At 42.6% G+C, this 27,350-nt stretch overlaps 1 protein-coding gene across 5 annotated transcripts in view; it reads right to left on the bottom strand.

The window, feature by feature from the left end:
* The window catches only part of CLCN3 (chloride voltage-gated channel 3), an 85,172-nt gene that overhangs the window by 13,865 nt on the left and 43,957 nt on the right, over positions 1 to 27,350 (bottom strand). For all 5 annotated transcript variants that reach the window (XM_055577637.1, XM_055577640.1, XM_055577638.1 and 2 more), the window contains 9 exons: positions 16,926 to 17,083; positions 13,844 to 13,943; positions 12,380 to 12,567; positions 11,237 to 11,359; positions 9,947 to 10,153; positions 7,883 to 7,963; positions 6,424 to 6,969; positions 4,809 to 4,995; positions 1,725 to 2,123 (listed from right to left, as the gene is read on the bottom strand). In XM_055577637.1, coding sequence (XP_055433612.1) covers positions 1,725 to 2,123; positions 4,809 to 4,995; positions 6,424 to 6,969; positions 7,883 to 7,963; positions 9,947 to 10,153; positions 11,237 to 11,359; positions 12,380 to 12,567; positions 13,844 to 13,943; positions 16,926 to 17,083 — 1,989 coding nt within the window. The remainder of the gene's footprint in view (positions 1 to 1,724; positions 2,124 to 4,808; positions 4,996 to 6,423; positions 6,970 to 7,882; positions 7,964 to 9,946; positions 10,154 to 11,236; positions 11,360 to 12,379; positions 12,568 to 13,843; positions 13,944 to 16,925; positions 17,084 to 27,350) is intronic.

Genomic DNA, 27,350 nt, shown 5'->3' with positions numbered 1-27,350 from the left:
GTTTATATAAATATATATAAACTACATATTATATCATATATAATATGTTGTTTATAACGTAAAAAACCTAGTGCACAGGTCTATTTTTCCCATTCAAAAACTAAAACTTCAGCAAAATATATGTGCATGAACATTTAAGGTATGGTACAACAGACCACAATGTAATCAAGCTTTCTAACAACAGGGTTTGATAACTCACAGACCTAAGGCCCCTCGAGTCCCTGAAACCTGTCATGACAATATTTTATTTCCCAAGACAGTAATAAAAAATATTTTAAAATATATCCACAGAATCAATGGGAGTACAAATAATTCTTAACTTTACCACTGTCTTATCTTTTAAAAACCTGGGCTTTTTCCTTTAAATTTCTAACACCAAAATTCCGACCCTTTTCTTCTTCATTTACTATTACAGCTTACAGTGTAAAAAAGTAAAGAAGGAAGCTCTTCTCTGGTGGCACGTCGGCCGTGGTGGCGGCCCAGAGGTGGACGCACCTGCGCGCAGCCCTGACGCCACACACACTGGAACCTGCACTCCATGGCCTCCAGAAGAGCTCACAGCGCCAGGACCGCTGGGCTGTGGAGGCCTCGAGGCTCTATCTCCGCAGCTGAACTGGATGATCTCTGCTGCAGACTTGCTCTCCTGTCTCTGCGTGAACAGCTTTTGTAGCTGACAGTTTCCAGTCTGACGTGACTGGAAAAATACTGCTCATCACACCATCAAGCCTTCCCTCGTAAATGGTGCAAGAACTCAAATACTTTACAACCCTTCTGCAGCAGTCAGAGAGGTCAGCTGGAGGGAAGTGCCAGGTTCACAGGAATGACCTCTGGGGACAGGCTGAATGCTCTGCGTGTTCAGCTCCAAGTCCTCTACTGAACACTGGGAGTGGGTATCAAAGCAACAGCTGGATGAAAATACCCTCTGTCACCTCTGGGGTTTTGGGAAGAGCAATCAGATTGTAGAAAAGGAGTCAGATTATGCAGAAGTCTTACCAGCCTCATCAATACTGCAGGACTACAAGGAAAGGGGATAAATAAATTTTGGAAGAACAAAATTGGCTTCCTCCTCAGAAATGGTTTATCTCCAAAAAATAACACAGATGGCTAATAAACTATCAATACATTTTCAGGAATGTCAGCACAGAATACAGAAGGACTTCCTTTTTTATCCTGGCACTTAACCAAAAATAAAATCTCAATTATCTTTTTCACTTGAAACTATACATTACAAATTAATAGTATAAATCTAAATTCCAAAATCAAAAAAAGCAATACCCTGTGGATTGGATATGAAACAGACCAAAGATGATGGGATTTTCAATAACTTGCATTCAAATATGAGAATGTATTTAGCTGAATACCTCAACACTTACTAAGGCCTCATAGTACTAGTTCATGTTATTATGAAAACTGTCAACAAAACTTTTCTGGTCAAGTAGTCTGACTCCAAGCTTTTGAAATAATGCCAAATCAAAAGTTCAAATAATATTTAGGTGGGAAACAACCCATGGAAGCATAAACGCCTTTCCTAAAAAAATCCTAAGAGATTAAGAGATACACAATATACCACTTGCCCCCACAAACTAAACAGATTATATTTTCCAGTTTCCCTTTCTTTCAGAAATCTGTTATATATTTATATCTGGCCACCTAGGTACCCAGATACCGACAGCCAGTCAGAGATGGGCGTGTGTCTGTGTGTGTGGGTTTCTTTAAAAGGGTACCTATGGCAATGGTCAGGTCTCTCCTGAGGGCAAAGCCCACGAGTCTCTGCGACTCCCTGGACATGATGACAGGAAAACCGTTGTAGCTGGTCTCATTGATCATGTTCTCTATGTCGTCCACCGTCATGTTGTCCTGGGTCAGCACGGCCAGCGGGGGGTCGCTCCTCCGAGGTCTCATGACATCGGCAGCCAGGGTGGTGTGGGTGAACTCTTCTTTGGCATCCAGGAAGGGGTACCCATTCAGCCGGATGTGGGCTTCATAGATGCCTTCCCTCCCGAAGGCGTCGCCCACCCATTTGCTAGTCATCACCGCAGCCATGAGGGGCACGATGTACTCCAGGCCTCCCGTGAGCTCAAAGACGATAACCACCAGGGACACGGTCATCCTCGTCACGCCACCTGAAAAACAGGAAGGGCCCGCGTCAGGAAGCACAGGCCCCACCAACCCACGGTGGCAGAACTGCTCCACGAGGCAGGTGAGCCCAAACTATGAACACAACTTAGTGAAGAGGACCACGACTATTGTAAGATCCCGAGAAACACATATCTTCTTTATAACCTTTCAAACCTGTTATACTTCAGATTAAAAAAAAAAAAAAAACACAGCTGACCAGCTAAAACGGTCTGCTGTTTTGGTTTAATAGCGACATAATCTCACCCCTATGAAAGCTGATGGTTAATTCTTAAAACAGTTTAGTGAAGCATATCATAGCTAACTTATTTACCACCCACTTACAAATTAAACTCCTGTGGGTAGAATATTAAATTAATGCATCTGTCCTCTAAATCTCTTCAAGATGAGTGAAAATGTTTGGACACCTTGTAATTTCTGTTAATACTGTAATACCCCCTTAGAAAGCCCTTCTGAACCATTCTCAGTGTCCACAAGACCACCACAGGAACCCACCCTTCCCTGACCCAGGCCTCTCCACCCACTGAGCTGTCTGCCCCCCATCTCCAGCTACTCATACCTTATCTTATTACAGTCCTGCTTGACTCATTTCCAACTGTGGAGACTTCGGGTGACCCCTTAGTGCAGAAACCACCACACACTCAAAACCAAACTCCTCCTCTTCTCCAAAGAGCTCCCCATGCAACCTCCCTGATGCCAACACCAGGCACCACGTCCCTCCTGACAACCGAGTGGCCACTCCTGATTCATCCCTTTACTCGGGCACCAAGACTCTCAATTCGTCCGCTCAGATTTGCCCTGCAAATCTCTGTGCAGGGGTCCCTTTCACAGTATCTTCACTCCTACCAGCCTAGTCGGCCCTCAGGACTCTGTTCCTCAACCTGAGTCGTTTCGTCTTCCTTTGCTGACTGCAGCCCCCATTACCTTCCACCCACCTGACTAGCCGCATTCCCAGGTTAGCCTCTCCTCAGTGCTACTTCTACCACGCTGCTTCTCTGCTCAACACCCTACCAGGGGATCACAGTCTATACAGTACCAAGCTTAACCTCACTCTTTTTGTTATTAGCCTAAGAGCAGAAGGCAGAAAGAACCCACTATATATGACATATCTGCATTATGCTATGGATGCCCCAAGCAGTTTACAAAAGCTTCTATTATTTTTAACTACACGCACATTTTATCAGGTATTATGCTAACAGTTTTATATGCGTATCATTGTATATAACCCCCAACAGCAAGAGACAAGTAGTTATTACTTCCATTTTGAAGAAAATAAAAAATCAAGAAGTAAAGGAACTTTCCCAGAGTCCTCACCTTGAAAGTGGCAAAGCCACAACCCTGCTACAGACCTGACCTATTCCAAACACAAACTCATCCTGATGAGAATCACGCTCCTCCTCACCAACACAACTCCACTTCCTGAGGTGCCCGCAATGCTCTCTCCTGCAACACGGCCAGTTTCTTCCAACCCCACGAGTGCCAGGCCCAGCATCCCAGTTCTGCTGTCTGCATACTCCCAGCCTCATGAACGAAGTCGCCCCTTGCCAAGCCCGCGCCTCTCTCAGCACAAAGTGAACATCCACCCCAGCCGAGCCCCTGCTACCCGCTCACCTCGAGGCTCTGCTGACCCCAGTGGCAGGAGGGCCTGCGTTCACACTTCTTTCTGTGTCATTCCCCACTTCCCCATGGCACGGATGAGTACCTGCTTCTCTAGAGAGAACCACTCTCTCCGTCACTTTCATCTACAACACACCTGAAGATCAGTAACTACACAATTTTAACTCACTGAACAGAACTAAGTCAAAATACCAAGTATAACTAAATATAGCCAAAATTATGCTGACATTTTAAATATAAAATAAGTAACAATTTTTCATGTTTAAGAGGATAAGAAATAGATTCTTAGGAATTTAATGCCAGTATTTTGCTTTTCTTTTCATTAAAACAGAAGCTATCTTTTCCCCTTCTGCTATTGATGCACCTTAAGCAGAAGCAGCCTGATAAAGAAATCTTTTACTACGGCTCACAGTCATCACCGCAGAGCTGGGGTGAAGGTGCTCGGAGCTCTACTGGAGTGTGGACCCAGGAACCATGCCACAGGTCACAGGTAAGCCAAGCAAAGAGTAAGCAACTCCTCGGACAGGACTAGACAAGCCTATGTTATCCGAGATGTTTGCTGTCATAAAGCGTTACACGGTATTGAAATGAAGTTAACCACACCTACAGTTTTGCACTAACACGTGCTCTGCTGCTGCTGCTAAGTTGCATCAGTCGTGTCCAACTCTGTGTGACCCCATAGACGGCAGCCCGCCAGGCTCCGCCGTCCGTGGGACTCTTCAGGCAAGAACACTGAAGTGGGTTGCCATTTCCTTCTCCAATGCATGAAAGTGAAAAGTGAAAGTGAAGTCGCTCAGTCGTGTCTGACTCTTCGTGACCCCATGGACTGCAGCCCACCAGGCTCCTTCATCCATGGGATTTTCCAGGCAAGAGTACTGGAGTGGGGTGCCATTGCCTTCTCCGAACGCATGCTCAGGGACAGGTAAAGTGAAAACTAGTTCTACACAGGCTGATGTCCCCGCTGTGCCCTTCTCCCTGACCCCACTCCTCTCTCAGCCAGCCAGCCAGCCACACACACACACACACACACACACACACACACCCAGTCTCGTTACCTAAGCATGCGGCCGCGCCGACCATGGCATACAGGCCGGGGGTGATGCAGTCAGCACCGACCTCACACCACTCCTTAAAGATGAACCAGTCGTGGTGATAGTAGGCCAGCTGCTCCACCGCGATGCCCACGATGCGGCCGGCGATGGCGCCAATGGCCATGCTGGGAATGAACAGGCCAGACGGGACCTGCAACAGGGCAGACGCTCAGTGAGGCGAGTTCTCTGCGCACCTGCCCTGCATAGGTAGTGGGACTCTCCTCTCACAGGGCAAAAATAAAGCTGCAGCAAACCCCTGCAACAGTCTCCCTAACAATCCCAACTGAGTTACAGAGTAACAAACCACCTTCTCCAGCCCAAAGAGATGGTAACAAAACGTCTCCTTAGAAGGGACCAAACAGGCATCTCATTCTCCTGCATGTTAGAGCTTCAGCCAGGGTGGAGGAGGGTGGGGGTCTTAGTGGCCTGCTCTGCAGTGACACAGGAGGCTGAGCTGGGGCTCCCCACACTGGACAGCCACACCCTATTTCCTGGGAATCTGGTCTGCAGTACACAAGGAGGAATTCAGGGTGTTAATCAGCTGACCTTAAAACAGATTATCCGGGATGATGGGGATGGGCCTGAAGTATCACAAAGGCTTTTTAAAGGTGAAAGAAAAATTTAGAAGCATTGTGTCAGAATGCGGAGATAAAATGAGATATGACCAGACACACTGGTTCTGAAGAGAAGGAAGGGGGCCATGAGCCAAGGCTCCTGGAGGCTGGAAAAGGCATTAAAACTGATTTTCCCCAGAACCTCCGTCACTCCTGTGTACATGGTAACTTCAGCCCAGCGAGATCCAGTTTGGAGTTCTGATCTCTGCGATTGTATTAAGTGTGTGTGATTTTGTGGTGACTTGTCACAGCAGCAACAGGAAGCTAATATAAGTGGCTTTAACACATGATCACAACTCTGACACCACCCCCGAAGTAGAGAGTATGTCCTCCCAAGAACCCGGGACCTTGGTGACCATATGCAGAAAGAAAACACAGCAGGCGGCATATGCAGGAGACAGCTTGGGCTGGGCTAGAAACGGTCCTCTTAGGACCCTCGCCGTGGGGACCCTGAGCTGCCACGAGAGGCACCTACCAGGCTCACCCACCCACATCCCACCCAGGCCACCATGTAGGAAAAGGCAGACAGGAGAGAGACAGACAGAGGGACAGACAGGGCAGGAGCCCTGGCGGTCCATCCCAGCTGTCAGAACCTGCTCAACCCTGCTGCCTGACATACAGGTGGCTCTGAGATGCCCGGCCCGAGCCGTGTCTGTGGACAGCCACAGAGCTGACCACACACAGCCTCGCTGCTGAGTACCCCTCCTGCTGACCCAACAGCGAGAACACAGCGAGCAGCTCTCTTAAGCTGCTGGGCTTGAGGTCAGCTGCTACACAGCAAGACACCGTGCTCAACAAGACATCCTAACAAAGTCTTTTTCCCACAACTAAGAATTAAACCCCAAAGACAGCTTTCTCGGCCTGTATTTGTGACTCATCTTCAGATAAAACCTTCGTTTCTCTTTCCACGTACAAGTCTTGGACCCGCCATGGTTACCTCAGGATCCCCTCACACGGACACTTACCTTGATACCAAAAGTGAACACAGTCATTATGATCTTAAATATGAGAGCCAGGCACAGCTGCCATATGGCGGAGTACACCCCCAGGCCCGCAGGACGGTCGGGGATGTCGTCCACGATCTTGCTGGCGTTCATGTCGTTCCTGTAGTCGCACAGGGAGGAGGACTCCAGGGGTCCGCAGTCCGTGAACAGCTCTTTGATCAGCTCACTGGTGTTGAGCCGCGTGTACGGATTGGGGAAGGCGACCACAGCGGTGATGGCCGCCACCACGATGACCTCGAGGACCGGGTACTTCCCGAACTTGGTGGACTTGCGGCGGCGACACCAGGCAATGTTGGCCCTGATAAAGAAGGCTCCCCAGAGCCCGCCGAACACCCCCAGGAGGATAAAGGGAAACAGTTCAAACAGGTACCATGGAGTGTGATACTCCACATAGAAGAGGACCAGGCGGCTGTTACCGAATGGATTGATGGATCTCAGAACAAAGGCAGCCACCAAAGCAGCAAAGAACGACCTCCACAGAGTCTTCAGAGGAAAGTAATAGCTGACCTAGGAAACCAAGGCAGAAATTAATGTGGTGATTTTAGAAAACTGTTCTGATAGGTTATAACTTAGCAGTAAATATGAACGCTCTAAATTTTTCTGCAGCTAGAATTTATACATAATGGATTTTAATGCGGTAAGAAAAACACCACTATCTTAGTAACCTTGGCTATCACACCATTACAAATTCACAATATTGACTGATTATAAATGTCTAATAACCATTTAAAATACCTAGCATTGTGTTATTTTCAAAATGAGCTTCACCCCAGTTCAGTCATGTTAGTTAAGAATAAATGTACCATTGCCGCTCCTGTTAGTTCACAAAGAAAGGATTAAATTTCCCTCTTCTCTACTGAAGCAAAAAGAATGTAAACAACTGGGGGAGAAAAGTAAATTTTAAACCATTTCTGAGTCACAATTTTGTGTAAAAACTCTTAAGCACCAATGAGAGAACAAAAACAAAATATTCCCCTTAAGTGACTAGAATTATTTCCTTAAACATCAATAAGGGCCACAGAAGTAATCACACACAAAGGTTAAAAAGATGACTGAGAAACTGATTAAAAATCTTAAATAAAAACAAAGCTATAATTTAGCAAATAAGGACTGTTTCAAATATTTTCTATTAAATCTAATTCATTTGTGCTTACTTTTAATCAGGTCAAAAAGGTTAAATTTTAAATAACCACATACATGGATAATATTTTTTAAGACTTCTCAATAAAGAACATACATATTACTTTTTATGACTTTTTAATGGAAGAAAGAGTGAAAAGCAACTATGAAACAAATTTGAAAACTCAGAAACAAAGTATCTATCACACCAGCTAACAAGACTGAGAAGTGCGCCAAAATACACACGTCATGGTGCTTGTGCCTCACTTTATTGCTGGTGGCCGCTGTGGTCTTAACTTACCTCTTCCAGACTGAACAGCACTCCTCCGATCGGTGCGCCGAAAGCCACAGAGACGCCTGCAGCGGAGGCAGCCGACAGCACCTACGAAGACGATGCAGCCATTTCATACGCTTACAGACTCAGCAGGCCAAACTCAGTGTCTGCGTGTACTCAGAGTGTCTACATCCCCAGCCAAATTTAACTCACATGTCACCTTCCTTTCCAAGCAAACACAAATATTTCTTCTAAAAACACTTTTTTCTCTTCTGCTTTAAAAGTCATTCAAATATTCAATACTCAGTCAAAAAACATTTGCATGAGATATACCAACATAAACAGGATGTAAAGGAGAAAAGGCAATGAAGTCAAGCATCAAGATGCCTGCATGCCCGCGTGAGAAGACCAGCAAGCCAGGACTGGGGCTCAGGGAGAGCCGTTTGTTTTTAAGTAGGATATCATTTCTTCAGATTTCAGGGCTCACTGCTTCGTTACTATCATTACTTCAGTCCACATTCTAGTGCAATGACCAGGGAACTGCAAACCCATCCCGTTTCCCTACATTTTCAGTCAACTGAGTCCTCTGAAGAGATGGCTGCTGCCACCACGGGAGCCTCATGTGAAGGTGCAAACCCCAGCTACCCCGAGGGCCCAGGCTGACCACCCCGAGACCCAGCACACAGGCCACGGGAAGGAAGGAACAGAACTCAGGGTCCCCCTCCAGCTCCCACCAGCATGAAGTCAAACACACACAAAGTCACTGGGCATCTACTCATAATTAACCATTTTTCTGAAGAGTCTTTATTCCTTCTACTAATTGACTCCAGCAAATATCTGAGGCTACCAATACATTTCCTCAAATGCTGAATTTGTACATCTTTGAAAGAGAAATCTGAAACAATAAAAAATTAAATTCTAAGTGTTATGAGCATGAACTCCATAGTCAGATTGCTGGTTGGTAAATTAAAAATGAACAAATACTTGTTTTACCTAAACTGTACCTGGCCCGAGAATGCAGACTCTGACACGGAGGAGCAAGTCTAACTTACCATTTCAGTGTTTTTTTCCCAACAACCCGACTGTAGACAACACACCTTACAGAATTTTCTGATTCTACCTTTAACAGAATTTATAATCAAGCTAGCACCTATGTATCTACAACTCACAGATGTTTTAATTTGTTCCATATAAGTATCTAAGAATCATTTGAACATATTAAAAGAAGTGGGCAAAGGAAGAAAATCAAAATATGAGGCCTAAATGCTTTCAATTAACGTGAAAGCCAGCCATGTATACTCCAAGGTGTCAGAATTAAGTTAAGTCATAAACATCACAATGTGTCTACACCAAAATCCAGGTAAAGTTAATTTCTATAATATTACCTAATAAGGTAATTTTTGCACTTATAATGAACAAATAACAAATCTTCCCCCACAACATCAAGGTCCAACAGCAAGTAATGGAAGTGAACTGACAAATGCAGTCCGGAGCTAATAAGAAGGTGCAAGGAGCCCACTTTTCTTCTAGAAAATATCCACAGCAACCTGGAAACATCAGGTTTCAATGTCTCCACGATCTCAGGATGACCTAAACAAAAGGGCAAAGGAAGCTGCCCTAAAAAGCTGAGTAAAGAGCGGGTGCTACATGCCCTTCACTGTGAACCAGTATCAACTTCAGGTGGTTTGACGCCCTCTGGGTTCCCTAAGGAGCCGCAAGCTCCCTGAGGTGGCACCCCTCCTCCAGAGAAGAACAGCTGGTGAGATGCCCCACCCCAGGAGGAACTCTGACGGGGAGAACCAGGAGAGAAAGCGATGCCACATTTGGGAAACACGTCAGAGAAGGAAAGGTGTAAGGTAAAGCAAAAGCAAAGGAAAATATTTCTGAAATCCTACTGAAACCAACAGACACCAGGCCAACTCCAGAGACCATTCAGAAAGGGGGAAGGAGTACAAGGAAGTCTCACGTTACAATTTGAATCTGAGTACAGAACTTACCCAAAAAGGAGACAGTAAAATATGCGAAACTGTTCACGGACTAAGTGTATGTAATGGATATTCACCTGTTAAATAAATGACAGAATTCACTCACCTCTCTTTTTTTAGCTTCATTTGTGCTGTACTTCGGAAAGAGGTAGGAAAAGATGTTTCCACAGCAACAGGCAACATGGACCAAGGGCCCTTCTTTTCCTAAACTCAAGCCTGATGCCACAGCCAGTACTAATGTGACGGTTTTAATCATTAAAGTCCATTTTCCCAAGTAGCCTCGGATGATGAATCCACTCAAAATAGTTTTAATCTACAAAGGAAAGATCAAAGCAGCTAATTTCCTTTAAGAAACTGCAAATTTCAGTGGGCAATGGAAGACTCACAATTCATTTTCTGAAAGTCTGAACTATTATGCTCTATATAATAAATCTGTAACGTATTCTAACTCTCTTCCCCTGCAAGGGTAGGAGGCAGCCCTAGCTCATGAACAAAACTGAAATACCAGGCCATGATAAGGGGCTACAGGCTTCAGTACGGGGGTACAATTACATAACCAGCTAATGGTAAATCGCAGTATTTCTACTAGAGAAATACAATACAGTTAGATACATTTCAGACACTCTGTGTCAGAAATAAAGGTATTTTGCCTTTAAAGATATTATGTCTTCTCAGAGTAGAATGTGTAATTATGTGTAATATTTTCTTATATATTAAGAAGGATGTGTGACAACTGGTGAATACTATATGGTATTGTTCCGTATTAAAGATGTTCCTAATACAGCTTTACGATCACAAACATTGCTTTTAAAAGCTATGCACTAGAAAAAGTTAGTAACTTATTCAAAACAGAAAAATAATAAGGGGGAGGAAAAAGAAGTAAGTTCATGTTCAATCCTAAATGTATTCTTCACATTATTACTGATAAAATATAAAACCTCAAACTTTATACTATGATCAAATATTTAAAGTATAAAATCGTTATAAATATTATTTGCCAAATTCAAGGATTATCTTATCTAATTAAAAAAGTTATAAAAAGAGAATAAATATATTCAAATCCAATTCATAAGAGAAAAACATCAACTAATTCACCAAAGAATTTTAGGCTGACTTTTTCCAAGTTCTTGGTGTTTAACTGAGTGTTGATATTTGTTTAGTTATGTATTACATCAGAGCGAGAAGAAAAAAAAATCGACCTCTCCAGAAAACAATGAAACAACTATGGGGAAGGATTTCTTTCAACAAAGTCTACTATCAGTGGACATTTTAAAAATTTTCTTTCTTGTATGACAGACCAACTGTTTCCCCAGCAAAACATTATCTCGCCTCCCACGGGCAAAAACCTAAGCATCAGGATCACAAAATGTTAAGACACTGAGCACTGCAAGCTTACCTCTGGGATGCCAGAGCCACAGGCGTACGGTGCGAACACCTTCACCAGGGAGACGGCAAGAAAGGCAAAACTCAAGGCCCAGAAGATGTACATCATGTAGTTCATGATGTACGAGCCAGGACCCTGAAACCAAAAGGGTCAACAGAACGAACTCACTAACGACTGACGGGCACTGCTAATCCCAGTGCTTCCACCCAAGCAACTTGCGGCAAACTCGGCAAAGGCTCGTGGTTTACCGCCACAACTGTAACAGCTCTATGGAGCAAACTATTTAAGTGGAACCTAAAACATATTTGTATACATAGAAGGAGACAATCTATTTAATATTTTCCCTAGCTGCTTTCTGATCCCCAAAGTCTTGTTGCCAAGAATCTCAGCTGCACTTCAATCTCTGCCAACCCACAAACCAGTTTTTGAAAACAGTTGGTGAAGACAAAACTGCCTTCACACTCAGCTTTCATCTGCAGCAATTCTGGAGATCAAGTGAGAGACAGTAACTGCCCATCTCATTCTTTCCAGCTCTAAGATTCAACTACAAGAAAATTCTAAAAACATATCCATAGCTCCTCAAAAACATATACATATAAAATATATATATACTATTCTAACTTCTAAAATGTTCTTCATACATATATATATGACATTCTGACTTTTAAATGTTCTTTATAAAATATCATCAACAGTAAAATAACCATGTAAATTCTGTAATGCCACAAGGAAAAATCTAAGGATTTCTATAAAATTATCTCCAGTTAAAAGACTTACTTTATAATTCTTGATAACCTATACTTCCCAAACAACTGTGATATAACAATGTTAATGAGCAGTTTTGATAACTTGGCTTCATATTAACCTCTGTGTTTATACAGCTCCTACTGCACTTCATTTCCACAATAAAAACACAGTTTACATCATAATGCAGTAGACTTGTTTGTGGCTATGCAGTTAACTAATACCAGAGCTTTTGAAACAATACTTAAATTCTACTCACAGCAATGCAGTCTCATATTTTCCATTCTACCCTGTTCATACACTTCTCTATTTCCCTTTAGGACAGGTGCAGTCCTCTAGCTTGTTAAGTGAACTAGAGACCAGCTTCACTGTACTGACTGTTAACCCACTCGGACACAGCGCAGGACTCACCTCGGCCTGGCCTATGATCAACTCTGCCCACGTTTTCCACTGTGGACACTTGTCCCTCTCTTCGAACGTGGTTTCATTGGACCCCCAGCAGCACTGCTCGTGGTTGTACCAGAGCGCGCTCAGGCAGATACCCTCCTTCAGGTCCGTCATCCAGTCGGCCGCAATGTCTATTAACCCAGCCAGTGCCCCTGCAAAAGATGTTGGAGACACTGAAGACGGTCCACTTCTGGGGCGTCCGAAACTGTCAACTTACAGGGTCAAAGAGAGCTGGGGACGCCCTGCAATAAATGGTCATATGGGAAATACTGCACAAACTTATGAACCTAAGGTTTTCAAATCTTACTATATGTACGTTTACACTACTTCTTAACAACCGTAAATAGCTATTCTTAGAATTGTTCTTCTTTGAAATTAAAACTAGTTAACGTCATTGAAATTGACTGTAACTTTTTATATGTGTCTGACTCTTTCAAAGGCTGTCCCTTGGCAGAAGAGCCTCATCTCTGGCTGTGACATCAGAGTTTTTACTGGTGTTTTTTAATTGGAAACCCAATTCATAGACTTACAAAGGATCTTAAGCTCACTATAATGGAATAACCACTAGATTTAGTGAAACTCAAGGCAGGAATGAATTACTGTGACAAATAATCAGGTTTTTTCTTTTAACAGAAAAATAAAACATCTCAAGATCATATTACAAACAGAATACAAAGAATACACAAATTGATGGTCAAAATCTAAATCCTTCTCATATAAGGTGAACGGGTCACATAAACACCTCAGAATCTCAGGACGTCCCTCTATTCTCTCCACAATTGTATATTTTTCTGTCATGCTCTTCAGGACATACTCTTCCATGGTGGAAGCTCAAAGTCAGTAAAGCAGCCCTTCCTGCTGGTTTGTACATCTTCCACTGCTATTCCAGTCGCGCCCAGGGCTGCTGAGCGCTCTGCGGCCCACTGGAGCCTAAAGTCCGGCCCTAGCCGTGGCCTGCCCACTTGTGAGCTGTGACATCTCGTCAAGTCGCTTAACCTCTCTGTGCTCAGCCCCCCACCTGCACGAGTCAGACCACGGGACTGCCATGAGGTCTACATACACACAAAGCTTTTGGAACAGGGCATGACCCACAGGAAGCACTCAATAAATATTACCTATTTATTATGATGTTAACACTAAAAGACACTTTACCGACCATCTGGTGCAGACTAGGTATTTTACAGATAAAGACAATGAGTGAGAAAGATCAAACTGGACACTTAAGGTGATCGAGCCAAGCCCAGAGCTCTGAGCCTCCCGCCTCCCACTCTTATATTTAAGGATTTTTTTTTGAAGGAAAGAAACAAAATAAATGCTTCTAAAAATCCAAAAGTTTCTGGGGGGAAAAAAAAAAAACTGCAGGTAAGAGGGGAGAACTATTTATCGTCCTGTTAACCAGAGCAGCATTGCGTGAACAGTCCTCTTTACCTGATGCCAACCCTGTGAGCGTTACCACGAGCCACCCTGACCACGCGTCGTACAGGCTTTTTGTCATCTCCCATGCGGATTCTTTCTTTTTGCTGTTGATCTGAAATTAGAAACAGTCATGCTTCATTCTTCAAACTGTGAGTAGCAGCCACAATTCTAGAATCCAACAATTTCCTCAGTTACTATACATGGAACAGTACTTTCTCAACTAAACAACAGAGTGAGTGAGTTTGGGGCAGAAACAGCAGGTCAGACGGCTGCCGCACCTGTGAACCAGATGACAAGCATCGACCCAGAGCCTCAGAATGAGAGCGAGGGCCCCACTGTCCAAATGGATGCTGACCCAGATTGCTTCAGACTGCACCGAAGTTAGCTGGCATACACCTTTTATAGTGACAGAAATAAGACGTTACAGCTCAAAGTGGCTGTCACTCCCTGCTCTTCCTCTGGTTCCAGCAGTTAAGTGGCATGTAGTGGTCCTAAAAGGCAAGGGCAGTGACGAACAGTACTGTGCCCGTAAACGCAGTACCACACAATGCTGTGAATACAGGGGCTGCCGAAGCATTCAGGCCTGTAGCGTGCCAGTGTGCCGATGCCACAGGCGGGGTGCCGTCGCTGTGTGAGGCAGAGGATGCTGACAGAGGTGACGCCAGCTCTCATCCGTAGACGCCCAGGGCCAGTCTGCTCTCTGTCAGCGTGTGCTTCACAAGAAGCCCCCGGAACCGCCAACCCCTCCCTGTCCTGCTGCCTGGCTGCTCCACATGCCACACTCTCAGGCCAGGCATTCCCTGCTCCACCGACCCGTGAGAGGGCTACAGCCAGAATTCAGTGATCTGATCCCTTTCAAACATCTGGTCTATTTCAAGCCACAAGGCCACATTCAAAAGGCTGAATGAGGCAATTTTACTCCTCCTATGTTATAAGCAACCAATTACAGATATTCACCTTGCTTTAGGGTTGAAGGTAGGTCATTTCTTTCAAAAATAATAAACCTCACATTGCTTTTTCTTAAAAACTTTTAATGTTTAATAAAATACAATATTAAGCAGAAATTTGAAAGTCATCTAAACGTTCATCAATACAGTATTGGTCCAAAAAACTGCAGTTACATCTATGTCATGAGAAACTCTGTAGTCATTAAAAAAGAATGAGATAAATGCAGTATCATGTGGAGGAGAAAAGCAAGGCATCCATGTGTATAGGATGTTACCATTTATCTAAGAAAAGTAAGTATATAAATATATATGATTGTATTTTTAAAAAATAAAGGGACAACGTGACACTGGAAGCGCAACTCCTGAAGACTACGTGTAAAGACTGCACACAGCACTTCTCACACGCCGTGAAGGAGGAGGCCTGAGGAAAAGCCTCTGTGTGGTCTTTCTGAGCTGCAGCATAAGCCACTTTCACGGAGCGCCATTCTTACTTGAACAAAAAATACTGCAACTATGGTTTTTCAGACTTGGAAATCTTTTGAGGTATTTTTCTCAAAAAACGAACCAAGTAAGCTTGTCATTTAAAGTAAAATGTGTATTTGGTTCCAATGACAGATTTTGAGCTTCAAAATAAAAATGAGAATTTTAAAGAACTTATATCCATTACTGTAAGAATGACAGATACCAACAGTTAAAGACTTTTCCAAGGAGATTAGTGTTGACATTAACAAATGTGGCTTTTTTGATACTGCATACTGATACGGTACAATGAACATGTCAACTATTCAGAGAACTGCATGAATCAGTGAATCAGTATTTGCCAAAGAATCACGGCATAATGTTACAAAATCATTCACTCAAAGTTCAAGGCGAACCAAAGGATTTTAATGTGACCAAAGACAAGAACTTCGCTGATACAGTTTTAGGTCACACACTGCAGCTAGCCTTTAAGAAACTAACCACATGTCCCTGTCACTGTCTTGCAGTATCAAATAAGAAAATCCACAATGACCTGAAAAGGTTATTAAAATACTCCTGGCTTTTCCAACTACGTGGCTGAGGTTGGATTTTCTTCATGTACTTCAATCGAAACGCCCAGCAGTCTGCAGCAGCAGGTAAGAGAACCCAGCGGCTCTCAGGAGACCAGACAGTAACGAGTGAGGTTCATGAAGATGCAGTCCAGCGCCGCTCTCTCACTGAGCACTTTTTATCTCGGAAAATAGCTATTTTTCATACAAACATTGTTTGTGTTAACACATAATGAGCTTGTTATTGTTACTTTTAAGTATATGTTTTTGAAATTTTTCAGTTTTATCATCTAATATGGTGTCATGTCTTATTTCCAGAAAGGGTGAATATTGACTAATGAATCTCAGAAGCAGTACTTTGCATCAACAATATAATCTAAGTCCAATTTCAGGTTTAATAGATATATAAACATTATTATGAAAAGTAGTAACTCATTTGTACAAGCAATTATTACATCTATGAGTTAACTTCAGAGCTCAAATTTGCAAATGGCCTTTTAGAATTTGGAATTTTATTTTCAAGAGATTTTTTTCTCTTAAAATTTTTGAATGACACTATCAATAAACCACAAACAACAACAAAAAAGATAACATACGTTGTAGTTTCTAAGCAAAAGCCATTCTTTATTATTAGTACTGTACACCAACATTCCATATGTCCACACAGGACTCAATTTGAGAAATAGCTCAGGATTTAAAACCAAGAAAGGAGATAAAATAGCAAAGCCCGGGGAAACTATCTCCCCAGTAAGCTGCTTCTTTTTCCAACAACTGAAATTATGTAACACATTTCCTCTTTGGCCTGATGCTCAAAGTCAAGAGCCATGCTGACTGCTACTTCCTGAACTTGGCTTGATCTTCCTCAACTCTTAGGCCTTTGCCTTTCCCTCCTAATTCTGTCTTCTTTGATTGTAAGCTGCTTCAAATCCCTTCCAGAAATATAAAGGATATAAATAAACTTTTAAAACTTATAGAGAAAAAACCGTATTATTTATACTATGTGGAACCTGACTTAAGTGTGCTTGTACCACTGGCAGCCTGAGATCACTGGCAGAAAGACAACGTTATTCAAGGCTCTCTCTGTGCGCTGCTGTTGTGAAGATTACTGAGCAAACGTACCCGTCGATGCCTTTCTCTGTCTTTACACTTCTCTCGCACCCAGTCGATGGTGTGGAAGTCATCATAGGTGCCAACCCCGGGGATGGGCTCGTCCAGAAGATCCAGCAAGTGCGTGGAGCTGCTGATGCTGCCCCCGTTGGTCATTGTGTAGTGAGTTCCTGCAGAGCCAACAAGGAACAATGAGCGTGTTCTGTGAGCGACAATGGAGAGCTATGCGGCTCATTAGTAATTCCTAAAGAAATAGGATCACTTGAAATAATTACAATCAACAGAGGAAGGAAAGCATTAAAAAAAATGCATCTCAATCTTGGAAGTAAGGAAAAGGACTAGGGCACATCCTGCCCCACTCACATGAGAGTATGAGAAGCCACCTTCCTAAGTCATCTGAGGGACGCCCTGGGGAAGGGAGTTCTGCAGGACTTCCTGGTTACCACCCAGCAGGGCACAGAATCCACAAAGTGAGAACATGGGGCAGAGGATGGATACACTGAAATGTATGGATACATTGAAGATAAAGATGGATACATTGAAGACGGATACATTGAAGATGAAGATGGATACATTGAAGGTGGATACATTGAAGATAAAGATGGATACACTGAAGAGGAAGGTGGATACACTGAAGAAAATTACAACTGCCCTCGCAAAAAGGCAACTGTATTCTGTCCAGGAGAAAAGACAATGCTCAGTGGAGGTGTGGGTTGTGGTCAAGATTCTGTCCCAGGAGAACTTCTTCCTCTCCCTGACAATGTCTCTCTCCCTCTTGAAAAGCCTCCTCTACATCAGCTGTGTCAGCAAGCAGGTTCCCTCGCTAGAACTCAATATATAATATTTGACCAGCGTCCACTATGCAACAGACTTGAGGGTACAAGGAAGGGGACTGAAAGACAATTCACAAAAACACAACTGGCTCTTAAATTTGAAAAGAAATTCAATCTAACACACAAAAAAGAAACGCAGAGCAAACCTTCAGTATCATTCTCCTCTATCAGACTGGTAAAGATTTAAAAAGTTGGCTAATGCACTGAGTTGGCAAAGATACAGGGAAAAGAGGTCCTGGAACAAAATCATTAGGTTCAGTATCAACCAGTGCAAACTCGTTGAGACAGGAAAGCTGCACACGCGCCGTCCAACCCAGCAAGCAAAGTCCGGGAACTCTTCCTGCACTTATACTTGTGTAAGCCCATAAACTGTGCACAGTGTGGGCACAGAACCGCACTAGAGCTCTAGGAAGAAAGCGAAACAAACGAATGCCAAAGTGCTCACAATCTAAAACTGGGGTCAGCAAAAGAGCCAAAGAGTCTATCTGCTAGGCTTTGGAGGCCGAAGAGTCATAACTACGCAGCTCTGCCATGTTGAGTCCAAGTCTGCCATGTCAGTGCAAAAGAAGTCCTAACAACACACAGATGAGTGAATACGGCTGTGTTTCAGTAACAGTTTATTTACAGGAGAAGAGCAAGATTTCACCTAATGCCTGACCCTATTTTCAAAGGCAGTGTAGCAAGTTTAACTGGAAAATTATTTGGTTAAATTTATTTTGGGTTAAATGTTATGCTTATGGTATATTTAAATACAGAGAAAATACTATGAAGCAAAATGAACCAACATGTTAATAATGGTTGCCTCTGGGAAGTAGATTTGTTAGAAAAGGCAGAGAAGGAACTTTAATTTTCTGCATAGCTGTCACAGGTGTATCTATACCCACATATACACATGTGCATGTGCTCAGTTGTGTCTGGCTCTTTACGGCCCCAAGGACTGTAGCCTGCCAGGATCCTCAGCCCACAGAATTTTCCAGGCAAGAATACTATAGTGGGTTGCCATGCCCTCCTCCAGAGGATCTTCCCAACCCAGGGATCAAACCCTGGTCTCCTGCACTGCAGGCGGATTCTTTTTCATCTGAGCCCCCATAATTTCAAACAGGTGATCTTCACATAATTGATTACAGATTACATCTTCAAATTATGCAGCAGTAATAGATTTTATGCCAAAAAATAAACATCTAAAACTATGTTGTTTTAAAAGAAATGTACGAATTGATACAGAATATAAGGAGTGGCACTATACTAATGTTTAAACAAACACCATAAAAAGAGACTCAAGAAACCCATTTAGTTTATTTTGTGGTTTTATGGAAAACCAAAATTCCAAACAGCAGAATTCTCAGACTACTCTTGCAGTCTGATGGTTTAAACGAACTTGTCCTCTTTTGTTTACAAAGAAACTATCGGAAATGTTCAGTCATTCACAAAAAACGACCCTGGCAAAGCCAGAACCTGCACTTTGCCCAGCACTGTGAACAATGCCAGGCTAGGGCAGGAGAGGCTCCTCAATCAGCCAGGAGCGGGAGGGAGAGGCGCTCGGAGCCCCCACATCCGTACAAGGACTCGTTTTTATTACTGTCCAGATAGAAGGAAATAAACTATACCGGGCTGCAAGTTCTGTTCTTTGATCATTCAGAGGCAGTTGAAACAAGCATTATCACAGAAAGGGTTATTAGTATTTCAAACGATGTAATACTGAATACTGGGCTTCCCTGGTGGCTCAGCAGTAAAGAATCTGTTTAGAGACATGGATTTGACCTGTAGGTTGGGAAGATCCCTGAAAGAGGAAATGGTAACCCACTCCAGTAATGTTGCCTGGAGAATTCCATGGACAGAGGAGCCTGGCAGGGCTCCAGATGGGGTCGCAGAAGAGTCAGACACAACTGAGCCACTCAACAACAACAAATACTGAATATTCTACAATGAACTTAGCATTTCTTTACTTCTACCAGATAGAACGAAGTCCCTCTTTCCTCTCCACTTACAACATTTGAATGCTCGGCCTGGAAAGGTTTAAGATTCTAACAGGAGACTGAGTAGTGTACTCACTTCAGTGTTTTGGCAGAAGCACTCCAGGATAAATAATTTCTCATTCTGGCTAAGGTTTAAAGGCCCAGTTCCTCAATGGCCCATGCCTGCTCACGTAAAACACAAGCCCTAAACCCTCCACCGCAACCTTGACATGCTCCAGGTCCCTCTCCCCCTGATTTTATTCAGTAGTTTCCACTTTGTCATAACTAACTGAAAGGCCATAAATTTTCTTAAGAAAAATCAACTGGAGAGTAAAAACAATGACAGCATTTATAATGCCTTGACAATTTCCGCATCTCTGGCTCCACCCTCTGTATGATAATATTAAAAATGGTCGTTTTGAAGATATTTTTGGAGGGAAGCATCAAAGCCTCTGTGATACCACTCAGGAAGACGTCTGGGGTAGTCTGCCCCCAAAGCATAAGTAAAACAAACTGAGGGAAATTCTATAAGGTAAGTGGCTTGCGATCTTCAAAAATGTCAGTCACGAAAGACTAGCTGCACTAGATAAAAGGAGACCACAGAGACGCGCAACCGAACTCAGTCTGTGCCTGGGATGGGCAGCGCAGGACCGGGACAGCCAGGGCAACACTCAGTACACTGGAGAACCATTGGAATAATGACTGAATAACAGGATCAGCGCCAACTTTCTGATTTTGAAAACTGTACTGAAGCTATGGACGAGCTATACATCCTTTCATAAGGAAACACACACTGAAGTATTTAGCAGTTGCAGTGCATCACATCTGCATGTGCGCATGCTCGGTCGCGTCTGACATTTTGTGACCCCAAAGAGAGCCCTCCAGGCTCCTCTGTCCATGGGATTCTCCAGGCAAGAACGCTGCAGTGGGTTGCCATGCCCTCTACCGGGGGATCTTCCTGACCCAGGCATCAAACCCACGTCTCCTATATTGCAGCCAGATTCTTTACCACGGAGCCACCTGAGAAGCCCCATTGCGTCTGCATCTTACCCTTACAGGGTTCAGGGAAGAAGAACATGGTGCATCCCATACGTACAATTAACAGTGTGTGACAGGGAACGGCACACACGACAGAGAGAGACAGGATGAAAGCATGAGGTAAAACGCTAACACTCAGAAATCTAGGGGAAGGGCTTATGAGACGCTCTGCACTATTTTTCAACATCTCTAAGTCTGAAATTAAAAAGAATTTTTAAGTCTACTGTGATATATTTTGCAAACTTCAAACTTTGCCCTATTCACTCTTATCTGGGTAGAGATGGAGACAGCATTACTGATCTTAATTATTACTATTCTACACAAAAAATCAAAAGCAAAATTTCTGTACCACCTAACAGGCATCGACACAGTAAATTAGCAGCCACAGGCTAAGCATTCCCAGCCGCCTGCAGCATGAAGATACTAAGCAAATGAAGCGTGTATCCCCAACAGGCTTCTGAACTAGGGAGGAGAGAGAAGAGACTAGCATTCTTATTTTCGGGGGCAGCAAAGGCCTAGTCCCCCACACATTCACAGAAGCCGTGTGTCCTGCCTCAGTGACTTTCCAGTCACTAGTCTGTAGAAACTACCCCAACATCGAACATACAGAACTGCACAGTAATTAAAAATTCGTGAAAATCAGAAATAAAGCATTCAAGCTTTTCCCACCAGCGGACCCCATGCACCAACATTTCATGTCTGGGGCATCCCTTGACACTTCTGGGGCTGCCACGGCATGGACAGGTAGGAATTCGCCTGTCAGTCTGTGTGCCCGGCAGACTTCCGGGAGGTCAGCCTGTCCCCTCAGGCCTATTTGCTTCCGCCAGACACAGTGACAGTGCACAGGAGAAGAACTGACGGGTCTTCCTGCTTTAGGGGAGCCCACACATTTATCTGTTTAGATGCACTGTCTCCCCTCTAATTATTCCTAAAAGAAGTCTGAGTCCTTCTGTGACTCTTGACATCAAATTGGTTTCGGAATTAACAAAGATCGGTTTTGGTATGAAAATAAAAACTTTTTGCTAGTTGATTAGAATATTTCTTTGGCTCTGATAAACATGATGAAAAGGCATCTGCAGAGAAAGGCAAACAGTCCAATCTGGCTTTAACCTCTCTCCTTGCATTCTGCTTCTTACTGGGCTATAACTGACAACTGAAAAAAAAAAAAAAAAAATCTATCATATTCAATGCAAAATCGAGTCTGCTTTAGGATTGCTAGATAAAATTCAAGAATTACCTGGCTATTAAAAAACAAGGGGGGGGGGGTTTTCAAACTTTTACTTCATATGTGTGTGACATCATTTCACATATTTTCTTTTATACTTTGTTCTACCAAACATGGAAATCTGAGTAGTTTAAAGAAGAAAAGGAAAGCCTGGGTCCTACTCCAAACTGGATAGGAACATTCGTTTCTCACAGGATCATAGAAATGCCTATGCATCATTGCATGTTAGCAGTAATTTCAAAGATGTTACGTTTCCTAACAGTAACAATGGCTTTTAAATATTCCTAATTATTATTTGTGTACAGTTCACTGCAATCTATATTTCACTTAAAGATTACCTTACAAATGATAAAATGAGACAAACACAAATGACTTACATCTCTGTGTTAATAAAATCCTTGTAAGCAGGAGTGTAAGTTACCCAGCGCCATCGCCCCACTCCATTTCATGCGTGACACAGCACACACCTCAGAGGCAATGCCACAAGCACAAGTGAAAGCTCTCTCACAGGCAAAGTGCATCTCCTTTTCTTTCCTAAAACAGTATTTCAAGGATCGGGAAATTAGCAAATTGTAACAGGGCTTCCCAAATCAAGCGGTGAGGCCGCACTCCCTCATAAGACCTCTCCCTGCCCTCCTTGACAACTCCTCTTAGAGCTGGGGGAATACAAAGTGACACCATTTACTTGGACTTCTCTCCAAGAATGTGCAGCGCTCACTGACGCAGACACACCAGGACACCTTTTGGAAATCATCCGAGTTCTCTGTCCAACAGTATCTCCTCATCCTCTGTGCACATGCTTCCCACCAATTCAGGAAACGCCCTCCACCACAGGGAAAATCAGAGTACAAGATTCAGCACTATAGCTCCTGAGTTTCAAACTCAGGCTTCTGAAACCGAAAAGAACAGGCAAAATCTTAAACGGCAATACTTCTGAGTTGTAAGCAATGGGATTCTGGGTTTCAGAACGTTTTAAGTAAAAAGGAGTTTCTGAAATAAGCCTTGGACTGAAAAGAGAACAGACGAGAAGCAAGTCTATACAGTTACGTAAGGTTTGCGGGGGAAGCAAGGAGAGGGAATTGAGTAAAGAAGAGAGTTAAAACAGTTAAACTGGCAACTGGCTTCACCTTTCCACATTTTATACAAGAAAAAAAGGTAAAATCAAACTAGCCACATGTATTTATAAACTTTCCATTACTTAGCATATTTTCACTACTCAACATACTTCGTAAAAACCATTTCAGGTCATTAAATGCATCAGCACATCATTTTCAATGGACTTCAAGCTGCTGTATTTAATTGCTATGATGCACTATCATTTAGGTTAGTTTGCATTACAAACAGCATATATAATGAACATATGTGTACCTATTTAGTCATCCTCTTTCCTAATTTTTAAAATTTTAACCTTTTTCTTGTTCTTAACTTTCTTTCCCAACCCTATGTCCAGATATTCAATATTAACAACCAGATGTACCTCCAAACTGAAAATAACTACATTATTTCCAAACTGAAAACAACTACATTACCCAGTATTGTCCTCAGGTTAGGTTAGTATCTATGTGATGGAGCTTCATTGTCTCTGCCTACCTCGAAACCCTTCTCCCATCTTTCTGAAACAGAACACATTATTTTTAGGAAACTTCTATTCCTCAGGGCATGCAGACTTGGTGGGAGAGTCAGTCAAAGCATCTTCACACTTCCCTCCCTCCCCAACCCCAGCTCGCCATTCTCATCAGAATCGACCTCCTGAAGAAATAAACCATAGCCATCACCGTCAACAAAAGAGTCCGAAATGCAGTACTTGAATGAATGCAATCTCAAAAATGACAGAGTGATCTGTTTGTTTCCAAGGCAAACCATTAAACATAACAGTAATCCAAGTCTATGCCCCAACCAGGAATGCTGAAGAAGCTGAAGTTGAACAGCTCTATGAAGACCTACATGACCTTCTAGAATTAACACATGAAAAAGACGTCCTTTTCATTATAGGGGACTGGAATTCAAAAGTAGGAAGTCAAGAAACACCTGGAGTAACAGGCAAATTTGGCCTTGGAGTACAGAATGAAGCAGGACAAAGGCTAATAGAGTTTTGCCAAGGGAACGCACTGGTCATAGCAAACACCCTCTTCCAACAACACAAGAGAAGACTCTACACATGGACGTCACCAGATAGTCAACACCGAAATCAGACTGATTATATTCTCAGCAGCCAAAGATGGAGAAGCTCTACACAGTCAGTAAAAACAAGACTGGGAGCTGACTGTGGCTCAGATCATGAACTCCTTATTGCCAAATTCAGACTTAAATTGAGGAAAGTTGGGAAAACCACTAGACCATTCAGGTGTGACCTAAATCAAATCCCTTATGATTATACAGTGGAAGTGACAGATTCAAGGGATTAGATCTGATAGACAGAGTGCCTGATGAACTACGGACAGAGGTTCATGACATTGTACAGGAGACAGTGATCAAGACCATCCCCAAGAGAAAGAAATGCAAAAAAGTATAATGGCTGTCTGAGGAGGCCTTACAAATAGTTGTGAAAAGAGAAGCAAAGGAGAAAAGCAAAGATATACCATTTGAATGCAGAGTTCCAAAGAATATCAAGGAGAGATAAGAAAGCCTTCCTCAGTGATCAGTGCAAAGAAACAGAGGAAAACAATAGAATGGGAAAGACTAAAGATCTCTTAAAGAAAATTAGATACACCAAGGGTACATTTCATGCAAAGATGGGCACAATAAAGGACAGAAATGGTATGGCCCTAACAGAAGCAGAAGATATTAAGAAGAGGTGGCAAGAATACAAAAAAGATCTTCAGATAATCATGATGGTGTGATCACTGACCTAGAGCCAGACATCCTGGAATGTGAAGTCAAATGGGCCTTAGGAAGCATCACTATGAACAAACCTAGTGGAGGTGATGGAATTCCAGTTGAGCTACTTCAAATCCTAAAAGATGATGCTGTAAAAGTTCTGCACTCAATATGCCAGCAAATTCGGAAAACCCAGCAGTGGCCACAGGCATGGAAAAGTTTTCATTGCCATCCCAAAGAAAGGCAATGCCAAATGCTCAAACTATCACACAATTGCACTCATCTCACACACTAGCAAAGTAATGCTCAAAAATCAAGCCAGGCTTCAACAGTACATGAACTGTGAACTCCCAGACATTCAAGCTGGTTTTAGAAAAGGCAGAGGAACCAGAGATCAAATTGCCAACATCCCTTGGATTATGGAAAAAGCAAGAGAGTTCCAGAAAAACATCTATTTCTGCTTTATTGATTATACCAAAGCCTTTGACTGTGTGGATCACCAAAAACTGTGGAAAATTCTGAAAGAGATGGTAATACCAGGGCACCTGACCTGCCTCTTGAGAAATCTGTATGCAGGTCAAGAAGCAACAGTTAGAACTGGACATGGAACAACAGACTGGTTCCAAATAGGAAAAGGAGTTGTATATTGTCACCCTGCTTATTTAACTTATATGCAGAGTACATCATGAGAAACGCTGGACTGGATGAAGCACAAACTAGAATCAAGATAGCTGGGAGAAATATCAATAACCTCAGATATGCAGATGACACCACCCTTATGGCAGAAAGTGAAGAAGAACTAAAGAGCCTCTTGATAAAAGTTAAAGAGGAGAATGAAAAAGTTGCCTTAAAATGTAATATTCAGAAAACTAAGATCATGGCATCCAGTCCCATCATTTTATGACAAATAGATGGGGAAACAGTGGAAACAGTGACAGATTTTATTTTTTGCAGCTGCAAAATCACTGCAGATGGTGACTGCAGCCATGAAATTAAAAGACCCTTGCTCCTTGGAAGAAAAGTTATGACCAAGCTAGATAGCATATTAAAAAGCAGAGACATTACTTTGCCAACAAAGGTCCATCTAGTCAAGGCTGTGGTTTTTGCAGTGGTCATGTATGGATGTGAGAGTTGGACTACAAAGAAAGCTGAGCGCCAAAGAATTGATGCTTTTGAACTGTGGTGTTGGAGAAGACTCTTGAGAATCCCTTGGACTGCAAGGAGATCCAACTAGTCCATCCTAAAGGAAATCAGTCCTGAATGTTCATTGGAAGGACTGATGTTGAAGCTGAAACTCTAATACTTTGGCCACCTGATGCAAAGAACTGACTCATGTGAAAAGTCCCTGATGCTGGGAAAGATTGAAGGCAGGAGAAGGGGATAACAGAGGATGAGATGGTTCGATGACATCACTGACTCAATGGACATGAGTTTGAGTAAACTTCAGGAGTTGGTGTTGAACAGGGAGGCCAAGCGTGTTGTGGTCCATGGGGGTCGCAAAGAATCAGACACGACTGAGCGGCTGAACTGACTGTTGACTGACTGACAGTGATATACAGACAGAAGAGTCTATTTTTTTTTTTTTTTTGACACCTGAACTTCAAAAGGATAACAGGACACAGGACAGTCCCAGATCTTAGAGTGTATAAGAAAGCATGATCTGAAAGCAGGAGCTCCCAGATTTAACACTAAAACTTTCCTGGGGGTCTGATGCCAGATGCCGTGACCACCCTTCTACTGCCCATGGCTGGAAAACAATGAAACTAGAGAAAAGATCACTTTCTCTGCAGCATGGCCCAGTAGAGAAATCCCATGACCTAATGCACTCTGAGGTCAGAAAGACCTAGATTCAAATCCCAGGGCTGCCACATAAGCCAGCAGGAACTACCTACTAATCTCTCAGGTACCTAGGTAATGTCACCTACCTGTAGGCTGTGGTATGTGAACTGCAGATAAGCCGTGTAAGATACCTACTATTATATACTATATCTGACAAACAGTAGGAAATCAATAAACACAAGTTACTGTTTCTGCTCAAATATTTTGGAACTTAAAATGGGCTTATTATATTACTCACATGGTATTAAAATTAACCAAAAGACTGACAATATGACGAACAGAAGAAAAAAATTGTATTACAAATATGAGCAATAATTTCTTCTTAGAACTATATACTGAGCAAAGTCCTATAGATTTTTAACATAACTTAATTCATTATACCTGGTATGGCCACAAAAACAAATCTCTAAAATGCACAGTAAATGACCAACCTTTCCATAAAACAGACATCTTATAATTTAAATATCACCAGCAATATTTCATAGTTCAAGTATCAGCAAGTACGATGTGTTTTAGTGATTCTAATTAGTGAGTGAGCTTTCTTGCATGAGTGAGCTTTCTTGCAAAAATAACTTTATTTATAAGAGGACTTTTGTCTTTTTTCCCCAGACACAATAGTTTATAATATTCATGCATTCCAATGTAAACACGTTTTATTAATACCTGTAACCTAAACAAAGAGTTTTTAAATTATCTGCAGGAAAATTCCACTTTAAATGTATGTTATTTA

Source organism: Bubalus kerabau, chromosome 4 (genome assembly GCF_029407905.1).
Source record: "Bubalus kerabau isolate K-KA32 ecotype Philippines breed swamp buffalo chromosome 4, PCC_UOA_SB_1v2, whole genome shotgun sequence".
In the NCBI taxonomy this organism is placed as follows: domain Eukaryota; kingdom Metazoa; phylum Chordata; class Mammalia; order Artiodactyla; family Bovidae; genus Bubalus; species Bubalus kerabau.
Note: the sequence above shows the minus strand (reverse complement) of the source record. Positions and strands in the feature narration are given on the sequence as shown.